General features: G+C 24.4%; 5 protein-coding genes across 5 annotated transcripts; 2 read left to right on the top strand and 3 right to left on the bottom strand.

Annotated features, from left to right (window-relative positions):
• Window positions 1-121: 121 nt before the first annotated feature.
• Window positions 122-2,942, bottom strand: DICPUDRAFT_93591 (uncharacterized protein). The gene is made up of 2 exons (XM_003283967.1): window positions 2,734-2,942; window positions 122-2,636 (listed from the first exon to the last, which is right to left on the bottom strand). The coding sequence occupies exons 1-2, from the start codon at window positions 2,768-2,770 to the stop codon at window positions 160-162; spliced, it is 2,514 nt and encodes an 837-aa protein (XP_003284015.1). The 5' UTR covers window positions 2,771-2,942; the 3' UTR covers window positions 122-159.
• Window positions 2,943-3,493: 551 nt separating this feature from the next.
• DICPUDRAFT_26830 (uncharacterized protein) lies at window positions 3,494-5,467 on the top strand (the record flags this gene model as incomplete). Its single annotated transcript, XM_003283989.1, has 3 exons — window positions 3,494-4,758; window positions 4,825-5,227; window positions 5,294-5,467. 3 exons carry the CDS (start codon window positions 3,494-3,496, stop codon window positions 5,465-5,467), a joined length of 1,842 nt encoding a protein of 613 aa, XP_003284037.1.
• A 1,112-nt stretch (window positions 5,468-6,579) lies between these two features.
• On the top strand, window positions 6,580-7,238 carry rheb (Ras GTPase; the record flags this gene model as incomplete). The annotated part of the gene is made up of 2 exons (XM_003283988.1): window positions 6,580-6,771; window positions 6,867-7,238. 2 exons carry the CDS (start codon window positions 6,580-6,582, stop codon window positions 7,236-7,238), a joined length of 564 nt encoding a protein of 187 aa, XP_003284036.1.
• Window positions 7,239-7,913: 675 nt separating this feature from the next.
• On the bottom strand, window positions 7,914-11,005 carry DICPUDRAFT_26886 (uncharacterized protein; the record flags this gene model as incomplete). Its single annotated transcript, XM_003283966.1, has 3 exons — window positions 7,914-10,156; window positions 10,226-10,525; window positions 10,654-11,005. 3 exons carry the CDS (start codon window positions 11,003-11,005, stop codon window positions 7,914-7,916), a joined length of 2,895 nt encoding a protein of 964 aa, XP_003284014.1.
• A 1,758-nt stretch (window positions 11,006-12,763) lies between these two features.
• On the bottom strand, window positions 12,764-17,458 carry DICPUDRAFT_75006 (uncharacterized protein; the record flags this gene model as incomplete). Its single annotated transcript, XM_003283965.1, has 7 exons — window positions 12,764-14,964; window positions 15,036-15,383; window positions 15,448-15,765; window positions 15,833-16,117; window positions 16,211-16,525; window positions 16,598-16,906; window positions 17,116-17,458. 7 exons carry the CDS (start codon window positions 17,456-17,458, stop codon window positions 12,764-12,766), a joined length of 4,119 nt encoding a protein of 1,372 aa, XP_003284013.1.
• Between the last annotated feature and the right edge of the window lie 275 nt (window positions 17,459-17,733).

The following is a 17,733-nucleotide window of genomic DNA, read 5'->3' as shown; positions in this document are numbered from 1 at the left end:
TTTATATAATAATAAAATAAAATTAATAAAATAAAAAAATTTTCTTAAATATACATTAACAACTATATTTTTGAAAAAAAGATAATATATAACAAAACAAAATTCTTTTTTTTTATTTTTTAAAAAAAAATAAGATATATTTTATATTTATTTATTTGTTTATTTATTTTCTTGTCTATCATCATCATTACGATTACCTTTCCAATCATCGTCACCGAAATGTACTGGGGAATTTAATCTTGAATTGTTTGCGCTACTATTACCACCAAGAGTTAATTCACCACTTCTAATGTCATTTATTAAATTAATTGGTTTTGTAAAAATTGAGGATAAAGAGGGTCTTAAAGAGCCACCATTTGAACTACTTGATCCAATTGAACTGGTACCAGATTGAACATTTAAGTTGATTTTAATGCTACCATTAGAAGTATTGTTATTACTATTTAAATTTACTTTTTCTAAAAGTTTCTGTTCTACAGGTGATAGTACATATTGAGAGAGATATTCTGGTACATTTGCAACTGGTTTAACGTAAAGTGGTGGATCAGTTTGAGGTAAATAGGCGAATCTTGAAGATGATGGTACTTTATTTTTGTTGAGAGATAATTGATTACGAATTTTGGTGATTGTCATTTGAAGTAGTTCACGCTTCACTGGTGTTAATGGTGTTGGGTTTGAATCGCTGACAAGTATAACATCGGTCATTAATGGAAGGTCAATGTGGACCAACGATGTATTTCTATAATAGAGCAATGGTGATGAAATACTTTGCCAACCAACAGCTGTAAATTTATTTCCTGCTATATAAACACGTTTAAGTGATTTACTATGACGAATACAATCTGCTAAAATACATGCACCTTGGTCATCTAAACCATTACCCATTAAATCCAATACCTGAATTGATTTACAAGTTCCAAGAGCAGCAATTAATTCGTGTAATGATGATCCCAAAGGTTTATTTAAATGACCAAATCCTAGTTTTTGAATACCATTCTCTTTGACCAATTCTATTAATTTGTTAGCTAATGCTTCATCCATATAATTATTACCAATATCCAATGATTCCAAATTACTGCCTAACAAACAATGAACAATGTCTTGAAGCTGTTTACTATTGAAGCTATTAAATGATAAATCTAAACCTCTTAAAAATCCCTTGCAGCTTGGTAAAACAGAAATTAATGCCAAATAGGTTTTATTGGCAAAGCCATTAGATTGAAAGTTGACAGTGAGGTTCTTTATAGAATTCTTATTATTGGCTAAAGCAACAAGTATAGTTTGTACGGAATCACCAACGAGCCCACAATTTGAAAGATTTAAATATTTTAGTGATGGGATGGATTCTAGTGCATCGACTGCTAAACTACGAGCAGTTGAAATGCTCATTGAATTTTTTGATAAATCTAAACTTTCCAAAGAAAGAGTACGAAGTGGAGGAGCAATTACAGATATATTTAATTGAGTATTTGATAAAATTAACTTTCTTAAACTATTTTCGCCTTTAATTTTACTTAACCATGAAGCAAATGCTTTACTACCAGCGTCTTGGAATCTATTATCTGATAATACAAGTACTTCCAAAGTTAACGACATGGCAAAGTTCTTTTGGAGCGAATCAAAAAGTAAAGCAATTCCTTTTGAAGGTATTTGACAACTTGCCAAATTTAATGTAACCAAAGAGTGATTGAAATGAGCCAAACCATCGCAGAGTGAAACTACTGAGTCATAGGCCATTATATTATTTGAGAGGTTTAAAACTTGTAAACTTGTATATGGATTATATTTTAAAAAGTTACCAATTGGGGCAAAAGATTGTTCGGTTAAAAGATTTGACAATGTTAATTCTGTGATGGTTGTATTAGTTAGCATCATTTCACCTACAGCAGCAGTAATATTAACATGTGGTAAGCTAGATAGTTTGAGTGAACGAATAAAATTATTATGACGAAGTGTAATGATTGAGGTATATAGATTGAAATTAAGGGAACATGTTGGGTCAATACCTGGAATCTCTGAAAAATCTAACTCTGGATATCTTGTTAAATAAAGTGTTTCCAAGTGACGTAAATAATCTAATGTTGACTTTGTGTTAAAATAATGGCTGTGCGCTATATATTGTTCTGCAATACCCTTGCCATCTTGGATACCAATTTCATGATCAAACTTTAAATGTGGGTATCTGGTAGTTGGTAATTTAATCTTTAATAAATAATTTTCTGGGAATCCTTTTGAAATGGAAAATGATGTTAATGCCAATGTTTTAATTATAATAATTTCAATTTCTTTATTTGGCGATTTAATTAAAAATGATTTTATATTGCTGTTATTGCCACTATCTTTATTTGAAGGTGAATTATCTTTATATTTAATTTCGATTGTATTTGGTTCCCCAAAAAAACTTGCATTGATTTCTGGTTCTGAAATTTCTATCAAGTCATATAAGTGAATAGATTTTTTAACTTTTCTTGTATTCTTTTCTTTTTTTATTAATAAAACCCTATATTTTCCTATAACTAATATACTTTGTGATAATTCTCGATCCTTATCTTCTTCTGTTGAATAAATTGGACATTGACATGTTACTTCTTCACCAAATAATCCACCCAATGGTGCTAATTGTTCGTATATAAAATCTAAAAATAAAATTAATTTGTTAATATTTATTAATAGAAAAAAAAAGTTTAAACTTAAAAAAAAAAAAAAATTAAAAAAAAAAAAAAGATATTTTACTTTGGTCTGAAGGTGTTATATCAATTGGTTCTTGCATTTGATTTTTATAGTTTTTTTTTTTTTTTTAATTAAACTATATATATAAATATATAATTTTTTATTTATTACTAAAAATACACAATATTAAATAAATATATTTTGTTTTAAAAAAATAAAATGGTCGTGGTGGTTATTTTTATTTATTAATTAAAAAAATATGTATATAAAATAAAAATAATATGGTGTGAGTGTGAAAATTTACCAAAATGAAAAATAATAAAAAAATAAAAAAAAATTTTTAAAAAAAATAAAAAAAAATTTTTTTTAAAAAAATAGTTTTTTTTATTTAAAAATTGATTAGTTAATTTTTTTCAAATAATTATTTCTAATGCCATTAAAACCTATTTCTGAACTAATCTTTTTTAAACATAAATTTAAATATTTATTATTTAATTTAAATATTGTTTTTTTATAAGTATTTTGTTATAATATTGATATATAAAAAAAGATTCAAATAAATATTTTTCTTTTTTTAATTATAAAAATTGATTTTCAAAAAGAGTAAATAATTGTTTATGTATGTGCGAGGTGTGGGAAATTTTTTTTTTTTTTTTAAATTTAAAAATTTTATTTTAATTTAATTTTTTTAATTTTAAAACATTAAAGTAATTTATAAATTTTATTTCTACTTAAATTCATAATATATAATCATCATTCTTTTATAAATTAAACTACCTATAATAAAAAAGAATTCTTTTTTTTTTTTTAATATTTTTTAAAAATGAATAATAAAATAAAATTTTTTTTATTTTTTTTTATTTATTTTATTATTTTTTTAATATCATCCGATTATTATAAGACCAACTTTAATAATAACAATAATAATAATAATAACTTTGAGGGTGTATATTTAAATAATAAAATCAATAATTTAATTAAAAATGTAAATAAATTAATAGAAATAGGGAATTCAAAATATGTATATGAAGAAAGTAGAAGTTTAGCAAGAGAGTATATTAGGGACTATTTAATAGATAATGGTATTGGAAAGGACAATATAGTTTGGAATCATTTTGAATGGAATGAAAGATTCAGCGAAGGTAAAAACATTACAACTACAACATGGACTGGTATTAATATTATTGTTTGGAGTAATAATAGCCAAATAGAAAATATCGAGGCAAATCCCATTAGAGTCGTAGCAACCAATTATGATACAAAGAACTGGGGTCTAGATAAAACAAGTGGTGCCCATGATAGCCTTTGTGCAACAGCATTGTTAATGGAATTGATAATAGAGTTCAATAAAACACCTGTTTCAAAACAAGTTCCCTATATGTTTATATTTTTCGATCAAGAGAAACCAGGATCTTTGGGAAGCAGAAGCTTTGTAAATAATTATCGTCTATCAAAATATTCAAAACAGTATTCATACATGCTCAATATTGACGGTGTTGGTTATCATGGAGTCAAACCTATAGTTCAAACTTTTCCCTACGAACATCAGAAGAAAACTTTATTCACTCCACGTTGGCTAGCAAATGAAATCGTATCCTCTGCTTACTCTATCAACTCAATTGACGGTATACATTTAGGTAGTTCCAATATAGGTTTGTCAATAATGTATCAAGCCCACAGATATCACTTACCATCTGTGTCATATTTAGGTGACGAGGGTCCTTTCATTTGGGCTGGAATTGACTCCATATTAATTACGGATATAGATTACTTTTATGACCATCACAATGAAAAAATACCAACCCACAATCAACTATCAGATCAAGCAGATTTATTGGATTCAGACCAACTTATTGAACTATTTCTAATATTATATAAATTTTTAATTAATACCTCCTCATCAACATCAACAAAATTAAATTTTATCAATCATTTTTCAAACAACCCAATCACAAATTTATTTATTAAACTTTTTGATAAAATTACAATGACAATATTTTCAGGAATTGATCAATATTTATTTATTGGTCCCTTACAATTTGGATATTTTCAATTATTATCAATAATCTTTTTTTTATTAAATTTAATGTAATTATTAGATTATTTTAAAATACCTTAAATTATTTTGCTTTACTAATATTACTTTTCATATAGATATCTTACTACATTTAAAGAATATAGAGATTTAGTTTTTCAGTATGAAAAATTTAAATACCAAAAAAGAAAAAGAATTTATAGGTTAAAAAAACAAAATGATCAACAGAAACAGTTTGAATCAAATAGTGAAAAAGAAGATGATGAAAATAATAAAGCCAAAAATGACTTGGAAACAATCAACACAACCAGCACTACAACTTCAACATCATTTTTTAATTCAGGTCATAGAATCTTGTTTATTCATATTTTATTATTGGCTATAGTCTCACTTGGCGATACTGTATACTGCTTTGAAATTTTATTTCTCAGTTTCCTATCACTATTAACCTTAACATACTACAAATACAATATCAATTTAATTACCTCTTTTATTTCAAGTGCATTCTGTTCAAATTTTATTGTAAATATAAATATTATCTTTCAATTTTTTTATTTTTTTTATTTTACTTACAAAAATTATTTTTAGTATAAAGATATATCACAAACTTATTCACTGGGTAGAAAAACAGGCAATAGTTCTCAGGAATTATATTTAAATTTATCATTGGGTATTTATATTGCACACACAATTTTAATTTTAATCTATGGTTATGATTATGGTAAAAAAAAATTAGAAATAAACAAATATGAAATAAACTAAAAATAAAATAAAAAAAAAATAAAAAAAAGAAAAGAAATCTTCATTTAAAGATCTTAAAAAATTCCGTTTTAGAAAAAAAAAAATAAAAAATTAAAAGAAAATTTTTTTTTTTTATTATAACAAACATTCTTCTTTATAATTATAATTTTTTATTTCCATTATCATTTTTTTATTTTATTTTTTTTATTATTCTCCTTACTGTAATAACTAATCAAATATTTATTTACTAAATAATAGTATTATTTATTACCATTACAATATTTATTTCATTTTCCTCGCACGAAAAAAAATACATATAATTAATTAAATTTAAAAAAAATTAAAAAAAAAAAAAATATATTTTCTAATTTTTTTTTAATTTTTTTTAAATTTTTTTTATTTATTTAATTTTTTTTTATTATCATTTTTTTTTTTTTTTTTTTAAAAATTTGGATTTTTTTTTAATACATAAAACGAAACAATCATTACTGTAGTAATCATAACAAATATAAATAAACTAATTTTATTTTTATTATTATAAACATTCAATATAATAAAAAACATCAAAAATAACGAATTTATAACGATAACTTTCATTGAAATTATTATTTGAATTCGTAAAAAAAGAAAAATTAAATTAAAATAAATAACCACTCCACACAAAACATAAACAAAGTATAATAATAATAATATTTATAATAAATAATTAATTTCAATTAAAAATCAATTAAATTAAATTAAAATATTTTTACAATCCAATCACAATAAATTTTTTTATCACCATAGTATATACTTCTAATATTTTTGGTGTGATAAAAAAAAAAAAAAAAATCCACACTTAAACATTAATAATAAAATAATATAATAGTTTTAATAAAATTTATTAAAAATATAAAAATATAAATATTTAAATACACCTAACAATAGAGGTATAAAATTTTTTACATTTTTTAAATAATATTAAAAAATAATATATAATAAATTTTTATCTTTTATTTAACAGTTAGCAATAATAATATAATAACAGTAATACTAATAAATAAAAATAAAAATAAAATAAAATAAAATATAAATATAAATATAAATAAACATAAAAATAATAAAAATATACATAAATATACATATATAAAAAAATGGCACCACAAAAACATAGAAAGATTTGTGTTATGGGATCTAGGGCTGTTGGTAAATCGACAATTACTGTTCAATTTGTTGATAATCATGCACCAGATGCTTATCATCCAACAATCGAAAATACGTATCAAAAATTAATAAAGCATCAGGGTCAAGATTATTCAATCGAAATTATAGATACTGCTGGTCAAGTAAATATTTTTATTCATATATTTTAAAAGTTATTACGAAATATTAATTTATTTATTTATTTATTTATTTATTTATTATTATTATTATTATTTAGGATGAATATTCAATTTTACAAAAACAATACTCAATTGGTATTCATGGTTATATTTTAGTTTATAGTGTTACATCAGCATCATCATTAGAGGTAGTAAAAGTTTTAAATGATAAAATTTTAAATTCATTAGGAATGGAACAAATTCCAAGAGTTTTAGTAGGTAATAAATCAGATTTAACAGGGGAAAGGAATATATCAAAAGAAGCTGGTCAAAGTTTGGCAAACGAATGGGAATGTGCCTTCATTGAATGCTCTGGTAAAAATAATATAAATGTAGAGGAAGTTTTCAAATTAATTTTAAATGAAGTTAATAAAGGTTTTCAACCACCTTCAAATGATCCACCACCAAAAGAAGGTTGTATTTTAATGTAAAAAAAAAAAAAAAGAAAAAAAAAAAAAAAAAAAGAAAAATAAATTTAAAAAACAAAAACAACTTAGTTTTAAATAAAAAAAAGATACAATAATTTTTTTTTTAAATAAAAACAATCATTTATAATATTATTAATCCTATTTATAATTTGATACCAGGCAAAAAAAAAAAAAAGATTTTTATCAAATTAGTTTTGATTATTTTTTAATTTTATTTTTTTTATTTTATTTTTTTTTATTAAATATTCACTTTTTTTATCTTTATTCTTTTTATATGTAAATAATATTTATTATATATATTTCATAGGAATTTTTTAAATTTTTTAAAATTTTTTTTTTTTTTATAAATATGTAATAAATTAATCAAAATACATTTTTATTTTTGTAAATGATCAACTTTATGAAAATTAAAATTTAAAATGATTAAGTATAAAATTTTTTTAATTTTTTTTTTTAAAATATATTTTGGGTTCTTGGTCGAGTGGTTAAGACGTTGGCTTCAGGTGCTAATACATTTTTAATGTGCGCGAGATCGAAACTCGCAGGATCCAATTTTTTTGAAAAAAAATGAGGATAAAAAAATCTAACACACTTTAAAAAAAATCAACACGATCAAAATAACAAAAAAAAAAAAAAAAAAAAAAAAAAACAAAATGTTTAAATTTTAAAACAAACTTTTTATAAATTATCTTTATTTATATCATTCATTTGTTTCATTTTTTGATTCATGCCTTTTGTGAACTCCTTTGCCATTTTTTTCTTTTTAAGGTGATATATAATAGAGATGGTAATAACAGCAATAAATGCAACACAACCTATTATAATACCTGCTAATTTAGCACCACTTAATTTTGATTTGTTTGAACATATTGACGATGCTTTGTTTGAATCGATGAGAATTGAAAAATCAGGGTCGATAATTGCTGATTCTTTATAGTATGGAATTTGAATACCTATATATGATTGTAATGATTTTGATGATGTAATTGGATTCATATCTTTATCTAATAAAATATTCGAAATTGTTCTAATTGTTGAATCGATAATACCTCTTCTGATAAATCTACCATATAACGAATAGTTGTCGACTTGGATCTTTAAATAGTTTGAATTATCACCATTGGTAGTTTCTCCAAATTCTTTTGCAGAACAAATATCGTCGGTTGTATTTGATTGCATTGATGCTGACATTACAAGTTCTAATTGGTTTAGTGAATTTTCGAATGGATAGTTTGATATTTCGATTGTGTATTTAAGTGTTGATGGGTTCATTAATAATTGTTCTTGAGCAAATGAAATTGTTGTTTGATTTTTGAACCATTTCAAAGTTACTGTTATATTTGTAGTTGCATCTGTTGTTGATTTTGTAAATTCTTTATAAAAAATTATTGTTGAATCATCAATTTGTTTTGATAGCCAATCATCTTTGAATGTTATTGTGTTTACAACTTCATTTTGAATATTTATTTCTCTGAGTGACACAATGGAAATCAAAGAGTGATAGGTTATTGGTGTTGTGTTATTATTTCCATTGGTATTGTTTTTATCAGGTACAACAATATCGATTGATGGAGAAGTCGAGTTATTGCTTCCGTTATTAAAGATTGGTGGATCAATGATTACAATTTGAGATTGACAATCGATACCGACCCATGGTGAATAACAAACACATCCTTGATTAGCGATACATTTTCCATTTGTTGGACCACCACATGTTGGGTTACCTTTGCATTGTTGTGGTTTATTGGTTGGTACTGGTGTGACTGTTGGTGGGAATGTTGGTTCTGGATCGCCATGAAGATAATAGTCGTAAACTACTGGTGTAACTGTAATTGTATTTGAATTTATATTTGATGATTTAATATATATTTGATAAGGGTCTTTTGTTGCTTTAACATCAGATACTCTAAATTTTGTACTTGATATCACATTAATATTGGCTGTTGAGACCGAGCCATCTTTAAAATTGAAATAGACATCAATATTTCTATTAAATTTAACACCACTTACTATTAAGTCCCCACCTTTATCATTTATCATTAAATAGTCTATTAAAATTGGTTGGTTACTTGCAAAGTTATAGGTTACTTCTAAAGAGTCATGAAACATGTCATTATTAAAGTTAATCAAATCTTGTGTAGAAAAACCGCTAAGTATTCCATTGTTGTTTATAAAGCCATAAACTGAAAGAAGAATAACGTTAGGATGGGAATAGCCAAATCCAACTGGTAATTGAATTGTACATGAATAAGTTGCATTAGTCTGAGTAATTTCGATAATACTCGATTTGCATTCAATGTATTGACCAACATATATTGTAAGATAAACAATTGGATATTGATTTGCTTTTAGACCACTTTCTAAATCTTCTGCAACAAAAGTAAATGTAACATTTCTATCTAATGCACTGACATCTATCGTTGTTTTTGATGAGATGAATGATTTTAACACTGGAGCAGTAGTGTCGGCTGAGGCAGATGGATGATTGGAACATTGAACTTGAATCGTATTTATATTTGTATCATTTAAAAAATATAAAAATGGATTTGAAGCACTTCTAAGAGATGATGGGAAATAGCTTGGGAATATTGCGAAGACAGATTTTCTATTTGCAACATCAGTTAATACAACTTCGCTGATAATATATTGTTGAGAAATACATGGATATGTAAGATTGAATTTGAAATCATATTCTCCTAAAAATTTATTTCCACCATTTTTAACATTATTGAATGAAACTGAAATGTTGTATATTGATTGATCTATTTCACCTTTGATAACTACAAAACCATCTCTAAAGCCATTAATTGGGTCTTCGATAGCCATAGTCCAACCAATTTCGGCAAACTTATTTGTATTATTGATTTCATTACTTGTTATTTTTTTAATTTCTTTAAATATTGGGCCTTGTAAATCCATATCTAATTAAAATTTATTTATTAGTAATACTATTTTTTAAAAAAGCTTTTTATGTGTTAAATTATACCTACTGGATTTTTTTATTCTTAATCTATTTGAGAATAATTCTTTTGTAACAAAAACTATTTCGTTGTTCAAAAAAAAATTAAAATTTCCTATTGGCGAGTTTGCTTCAATATAAAACTCTATTTGAAACATTTGAATGGTGTAGTTATATGTTGAATGAAAATAGGGAGTGGCAATATTATCTTTAAAATCTAATGTTGGGTGGTATCTTTCGATACTATAGTCAATCATTGAAATAATTGAGTTTCTTGGGATATCTGTATAGTTAAAATATAATACATTATAGTGTCTATGATTTGTGACATCTATATCATTATATAAAAAGGATACATTTTTTATTGAGAATTGATCAACTGGAGGTATATATTAAAATTATTTTAATTAGTATTTATATTTATTCAAGAATTATTTTTTGATTTTATTGAATACTTACAATCTTTTATGATATATGGCGAAACAAAATATATAAAGTTTGGGCTTATTGATAATATTTTATTGGTCGTTATTTCTACTTTACCATTATAAATATCATATACCATTATACTTGCAATTAAGACCGAGGGGATTGTGAATTCATATACACCTTCATAAGTATCACCGGATACCAATGTCTCGATACCAAATCTCTCTTTTTGGTTAAATAAAATACTATTGAATTGATACGGGGTTCTAATGGACACTCTAAATAAAAAGATATCATCCTTCAAAAATATTGTTTCAATACTTTTCAAAACTGGCTTTTTAGCTTGATCATATGGACCTATAAAAAATGAACAAAAAGTCATAAATATTTATTGAGAATTTTAATTTATTATAAAAAGATATAATTACTTACTTGTTATCTCACGAGTAGCAGGGGTACCACTGGAGTCATCTACAGATGATCTAAGATCCATGTAAGAATCGGAGGCTTGAGTAGCTAGTGAGTAAAATATAAAGCTAAAAGAGGAACCATGTGAATCACCAAAAGTATAGCCAAATGGAAAATTATTTTTATAATAAATAGAGTCAATTGATATTTTTAATGGCGAGAAATCATATATTTCATTATTTTGAAATGCAATATTGATGAATATTACAGGCTCATCATTTTTTGAGGATTCCACAAAAGAAAAGTCAATGGTGTCTGGAAGTAGATTTAAAGGATCTAAATTTTTTTCAATAAATATTTTATGATAAAAGTAATAATAATAATATAGAGGGTTTTTTACATACATTGGTTAATGTTAACATTAACTACTTGATCGGATAGTTGAAGGTGTTCCCCTTTTTGAATATAAAAGTTGTATTCAGTTGGTGCATTAAAAGAGTTTATGTAATAAAAAAATTGAGTACTATTTTCGTCGCCATACATTGGTATATATTGATTGATTACAGGGGCTCCATTTTCGATTATAGAGAAAAATGATTTTGAAACAGTATTGTTTAGTCTGAAACTTATAATTGGAGTTTGATAATAGCCCATTAGGCTTAAACCATTTAGATATTGTTTATCTGGATAGGTTTTAATATCATAAATGCTATCAAATATATCTAAAAAAATTTATAATATTAATAATAAATAATTGAACAACAACAAATCAATAATAATAATATAATCACATTACTTACTATTTTTAAAAATTGGCACCAAATCTATTATTCTTTTTAATGTAAGTGTTGAAAATTCAATTTTAATTGATGATAAATCTATATAACCTTTAATATCATATATTTGTAAGAAAAACAGGTTATTTTTGTATTGACCAAAAGAGCAATTCAAAATATTAAGACAGGTTGTCTTAATATTCATGAAAGAAACAGAGGCATCAACGCCAGTTAATTCATAAAAGCCCATATAATAGATTTCATATACAAAAGGCATAGCAAAATAGTCTCCTATTTGTTTTAATTCAATCATGCTGAGGTCAATTTCTAATATTTTATTTTTAAAAAAGAATTAATAAAAAAGAAAATAAGAATTTTTTTTATTTTTATTTACCCAAGCAACTTAAATTAATTGGATACAGAGAGTTGACCAAGGTTGAAAAAAAACCTATTGGAAATGAAATTTTTATATTATTAACCGAGGCAGTGTCATTTGATAGCAATGGTGAAATGACTGTTGGTTGATTTGAAAAGGTTAAATCTCCACAATCTTCATTGATATCTTGAGCAACACATAAAAGATCTATAGTTGAAATACAGTTATCTCCATTTGAATAAAACTCATATTGTTTGTTTAAACCTATTTCTTGAATTATATAACTGTTGGTAAAATAGATGTTTATTAAAAAATATAAAAAAAATATTTTTATTATTATATTCATTGTTGTTTTTATTTGTGGTGATAATAAAAAAATAAAAAAAACTATAAAACCGTTCTAATTATTTTTTAAAAAAATTTGTTGGATATAAAAAATGTGGTGGTATATATAATAAATTTGAGATATTTTTTATAATCCAAAGATTTTTATTGATTAATATTATTTTTCTTATTTTTTTTTTTTTTTAAATTTTTTTTAAGATATTTTTTTTTTTAAAAATTTTCTTTACTAATGGTTTTAATTGTTCATTTGTTTCATTTTTTGACCAAATTTTTTTTCAAACTTTTCAGAATTTCTTTTCTTTAAAGTGTGATATATAATGGAGATGGTAATAACAGCAATAAATGCAATACAACCTATTATAATACCTGCTAATTTTGCACCACTTAATTTTGATTTGTTTGAACATATTGACGATGCTTTGTTTGAATCGATGAGAATTGAAAAATCAGGGTCGATAATTGCTGATTCTTTATAGTATGGAATTTGAATACCTATATATGATTGTAATGATTTTGATGATGTAATTGGATTCATATCTTTATCTAATAAAATATTCGAAATTGTTCTAATTGTTGAATCGATAATACCTCTTCTGATAAATCTACCATATAATGAATAGTTGTCGACTTGAATCTTTAAATAGTTTGAATTATCACCATTTGTAGTTTCTCCAAATTCTTTTGCAGAACAAATATCATCGGTTGTGTTTGATTGCATTGATGCTGACATTATTAGTTCTAAGTGGTTAAGTGATTTTTCGAATGGATAGTTTGATATTTCGATTGTGTATTTAAGTGTTGATGGGTTCATTAATAATTGTTCTTGAGCAAATGAAATTGTTGTTTGATTTTTGAACCATTTCAAAGTTACTGTAATATTTGTAGTTGCATCTGTTGTTGATTTTGTAAACTCTTTATAAAAAAGTATTGTTGAATCATCAATTTGTTTTGATAGCCAATCATCTTTGAATGTTATTGTGTTTACAACTTCATTTTGAATATTTATTTCTCTAAGTGATACAATCGAAATCAAAGAGTGATAGGTTATTGGTGTTGTGTTATTATTTCCATTGGTATTATTTTTATCTGGAACAATAATATCGATTGATGGTGAAGTCGAGTTATTGCTTCCGTTATTAAAGATTGGTGGATCAACGATTACAATTTGAGATTGACAATCGATACCGACCCATGGTGAATAACAAACACATCCTTGATTATCGATACATTTTCCATTTGTAGGACCACCACATGCTGGGTTACCTTTGCATTGTTGTGGTTTATTGGTTGGTACCGGTGTGACTGTTGGTGGGAATGTTGGTTCTGGATCGCCATGAAGATAATAGTCGTAAACTATTGGTGTAACTGTAATTGTATTTGAATTTATATTTGATGATTTAATATATATTTGATAATGGTCTTTTGTTGCTTTGACATTTGGAACTTTAACAACTGTACTCGAGATAAAATCGGTTTTAATTTTAGATACTGAGCCATCTTTAAAAGTAATATATGCTTCGGAATCAATACTGAACTTTCTACCATTTAATATTAAATTGCCTCCTCTTTCAGTTATCAATTGATGTTGTATTATTAAAGGTTGGTCGGATGAAAAGGTTACTGTAATTGAGCTTGTATGGTTCAAGCTTAAAGTATTTGATGAAAAACCACCAAAAATACCATTGTTATTAACAAAACCATAAACTGAAAGAAGAATAATGTTTGGATAAGAATAGCCAAATCCAACTGGTAATTGAATTGTACATGAATAAGTTGCATTGGTTTCAGTAATTTCGATAATACTTGATTTGCATTCAATAGATCTGGAGGTTGTATCTGTAAGATAAACAATTGGATATTGATTTGCTTTTAGACCACTTTCTAAATCTTCTGCAACAAACGTAAATGTAACACTTCTATCTAATTCACTGACATCAATCGTTGTTTTTGATGAGATGAATGATTTTAACACTGGAGTAGTAGTATCAGTTGAGGCAGATGGATGATTGGAACATTGAACTTGAATCTTATTTATATTTGTATCATTTAAAAAATATAAAAAGGGGTTTGATATTGCTGAATAGATTGGATTATAAGGAAGTATTGAAAATTCAGATTTTCTATTTACACTATCAATTAATAAAACATCACTGATTATGTATTGTTGAGAAATACATGGATATGTAAGATTGAATTTGAAATCATATTCTCCTAAAAATTTATTTCCACCATTTTTAACATTATTGAATGAAACTGAAATGTTGTATATTGATTGATCTATTTCACCTTTGATAACTACAAAACCATCTCTAAAGCCATTAATTGGGTCTTCGATAGCCATAGTCCAACCAATTTCGGCAAACTTATTTGTATTATTGATTTCATTATTTGTAGTTTTTTTAATTTCTTTAAATACTGGACCTTGTAAATCCATATCTATTTAAAAAACAAAACATTATTAATATTACTATTTTTTAATGATTAACTACTTAATTTGATATGCTTACTTGATTTTTTAACTCTTAGCTGAGTATCGAGAACATTGCTGTGTAAAGTAACGTATTCTGTATTAAATATGAATGGCCAATCACCCACTTGAGTGTTTGCATCAACAAAAAACTCTATTTGAAACATTTGAATGGTGTAATTATATGTTGAATGGAACATTTGAGTTTTATCAAGAGATTGTTCATTTTCTATATTGGAATTATACAAGTAATCTTCAACAATTATAGAAAAAATGTAATCTCTTGGGACTCCATTTAAACTAAAGTACAATACATTATAATGTCTGTGATTTGTAACATCAATGTCATTATATAAAAAGGATATGTTTTCTATTGAAAAGAGATTAACTGTAAAAATAAATTAGTATTAAATTATAATATATTTATTATTAATAAAATAATAATATGTTACTTTTTAAATTTAAAGGATGTATAAACATGTGAAAGTCTGGACTTAACGATATAAATTGATTATCAAAAATTGTCGATCCACCATAAATATCATAAAAATAAAATGGTAATAGTAATGATGCACGTAGAGGAATTTCATATTCGCCTTGAGCCTCGTTACCTGATACTAATGTTTCATAACCAAAAAAAATATTCTCTTGTTTTAAATATGAAAATCCATATGGTATATTGGCTTTAATCCTGTATAAATATACATCTTGGGTTAAAAAAATTGCTTCGACACTACCAACCTCTGGCAGTTTTAATTTGTCATAGCTCTCTATTAAAGAATGAATTAGTATTATTGCACAGTTGATATTTTATTATAATAAAAGTTAATGTTATACCTATTCTTGGGATTGAGGATTTCGTTATAGCCCCATTGATTATGGGAGAAACAGATAGTGAAGAATCATATGAAATTGCTCTAGTATAAAAAGTAAAATCAAAAGAATAACCATCCTTTTTTCCAAGTGTGTAACCCATGGGATAATTGACAATGCTTGATATGTCACCCACAGTAATTTTTAATGGTTGCAAATTAAGACTAGTATCTGAAATTAGGAGTGATCCCACTGGAATATTTGTACTGTTAAAAACAAATTCTCCTTTTGGTAAAAACCTAATTGGATCTATTGAATTTCATAAAAAAAATAAATAATAATTGAAATTCATTTAATATTAATAGTTACATTAATTGAAAAGAAAATATTAATTTTACATACAATTATAGATATTTGTTATGATGGTTGTATTTGATTGTTTAAATTTAAAACCATTTAAGTAATAAATTTCATAATCTGCTTTTGCATTGTAAATTTCCATTGGAAATATATATTCTGTGCTATTTTCATTTCCATATATAGGATGATAAAACCCGTTAGATTCACCTTCAAAAGCTACTGAAAATGGAGCTTTAAAAATAGTATTGTTTGATTTAAATGATATTAATGCAAAAGCATCATAGCCCATCATATTTAAATCATCTAAATTCTTTTGATCTGGGTATGTTTTAATATCATAAATAAAATCATATACATCTATCAATAATAATAGTATTTTAATTAGAAATAAATTTTAAAAATTTTTTAATATTCATAATAAACACTTACTTTCACTTACTGGCCCAATATCGAAAATCTTATAATTTCCACCGACTGAAATTTTAATATTTAATTTCGAAAAATCAAAATCACTTGAAGGAGGTTGGTCAAGTTGAACGGAAAAAAAATTCCCTCCATTGTGATTAACAATGCAATAAATATCAACACACGATCCAACTATTCTATCCAGTGGTACTTTATCTGGGTTATCGAAAATCAATTGAAAATAACATAACGGGACTAATGTAAAACTTAAAGGTTTCAAAACATTGGTAAATGTTTTTATTTTTTTAAATTCTACAGTATCTAAATCTAAATCTGAATTTTGATATTATGTTTTAATATTAATATGTATTTTAAAAAAATTCAAAAAACAAATTTATTAAAAATAAAAAAAAAAAAAAAAAAATTAAAACAAATCTCAAAAAAAAAAAAAAATTTTATTTAAAATAATAATAAAAAAATAAAAAAAAAATTTAAATAAAATATTTTGATTATAAATAAATATTATATAAAGGTTTACTTACTATAGCATTTAAGATCTAAAGGAAAAACTCCATTAATTGTATTTGTCATTGTCCCAACTATAGTTGCAAATTGACAAGTGAATACTGCTGCTGTATCGTTTTTTAAATCTTGTGAACATTTCCTCTTAATTTGGTCATTTGAAAATGTTAATTGGTCACAATTTTCGCCAACTTCAGTAATAACACATAGAAATTGTATTTCAAAAGAACAATTCGAACCTCCTGCAAACTGTTTATAGTTTTCGCTTTCTAGTGAGATATCTTTAATATAATAACTTTCCGCATTGTCAATTAAAAAAAAAAAATACAACAAAAAATAAAAAATAAAATAATTTATTTTCATTTTTTATATTCTTTTATATCTTTATGTTTTTTTTTTTTGAAATTTAGTTTTTTGACATTTGCTATAAAAAAATTTTCGAACAATCTTAAAAAAAAAAAAAAAAAAAAAAAATCTAAAAAAATTAAAAAAAAAAAATCTATAAAATTTCGTAAACTGCCCGGAAAATCTCGATACCATTATCATAAAAAAAAAATTATTATAATTATCAAAAATCAGTTTATATTATTTTATTAATTCTAATTTTTATAGTTTTAATTATAAATACTATTATATAA

The sequence above is a fragment of the Dictyostelium purpureum genome (genome assembly GCF_000190715.1).
Source record: "Dictyostelium purpureum unplaced genomic scaffold DICPUscaffold_17, whole genome shotgun sequence".
NCBI lineage: Eukaryota > Evosea > Eumycetozoa > Dictyosteliales > Dictyosteliaceae > Dictyostelium > Dictyostelium purpureum.
This window is presented reverse-complemented; position numbering and strand designations above follow the sequence as displayed.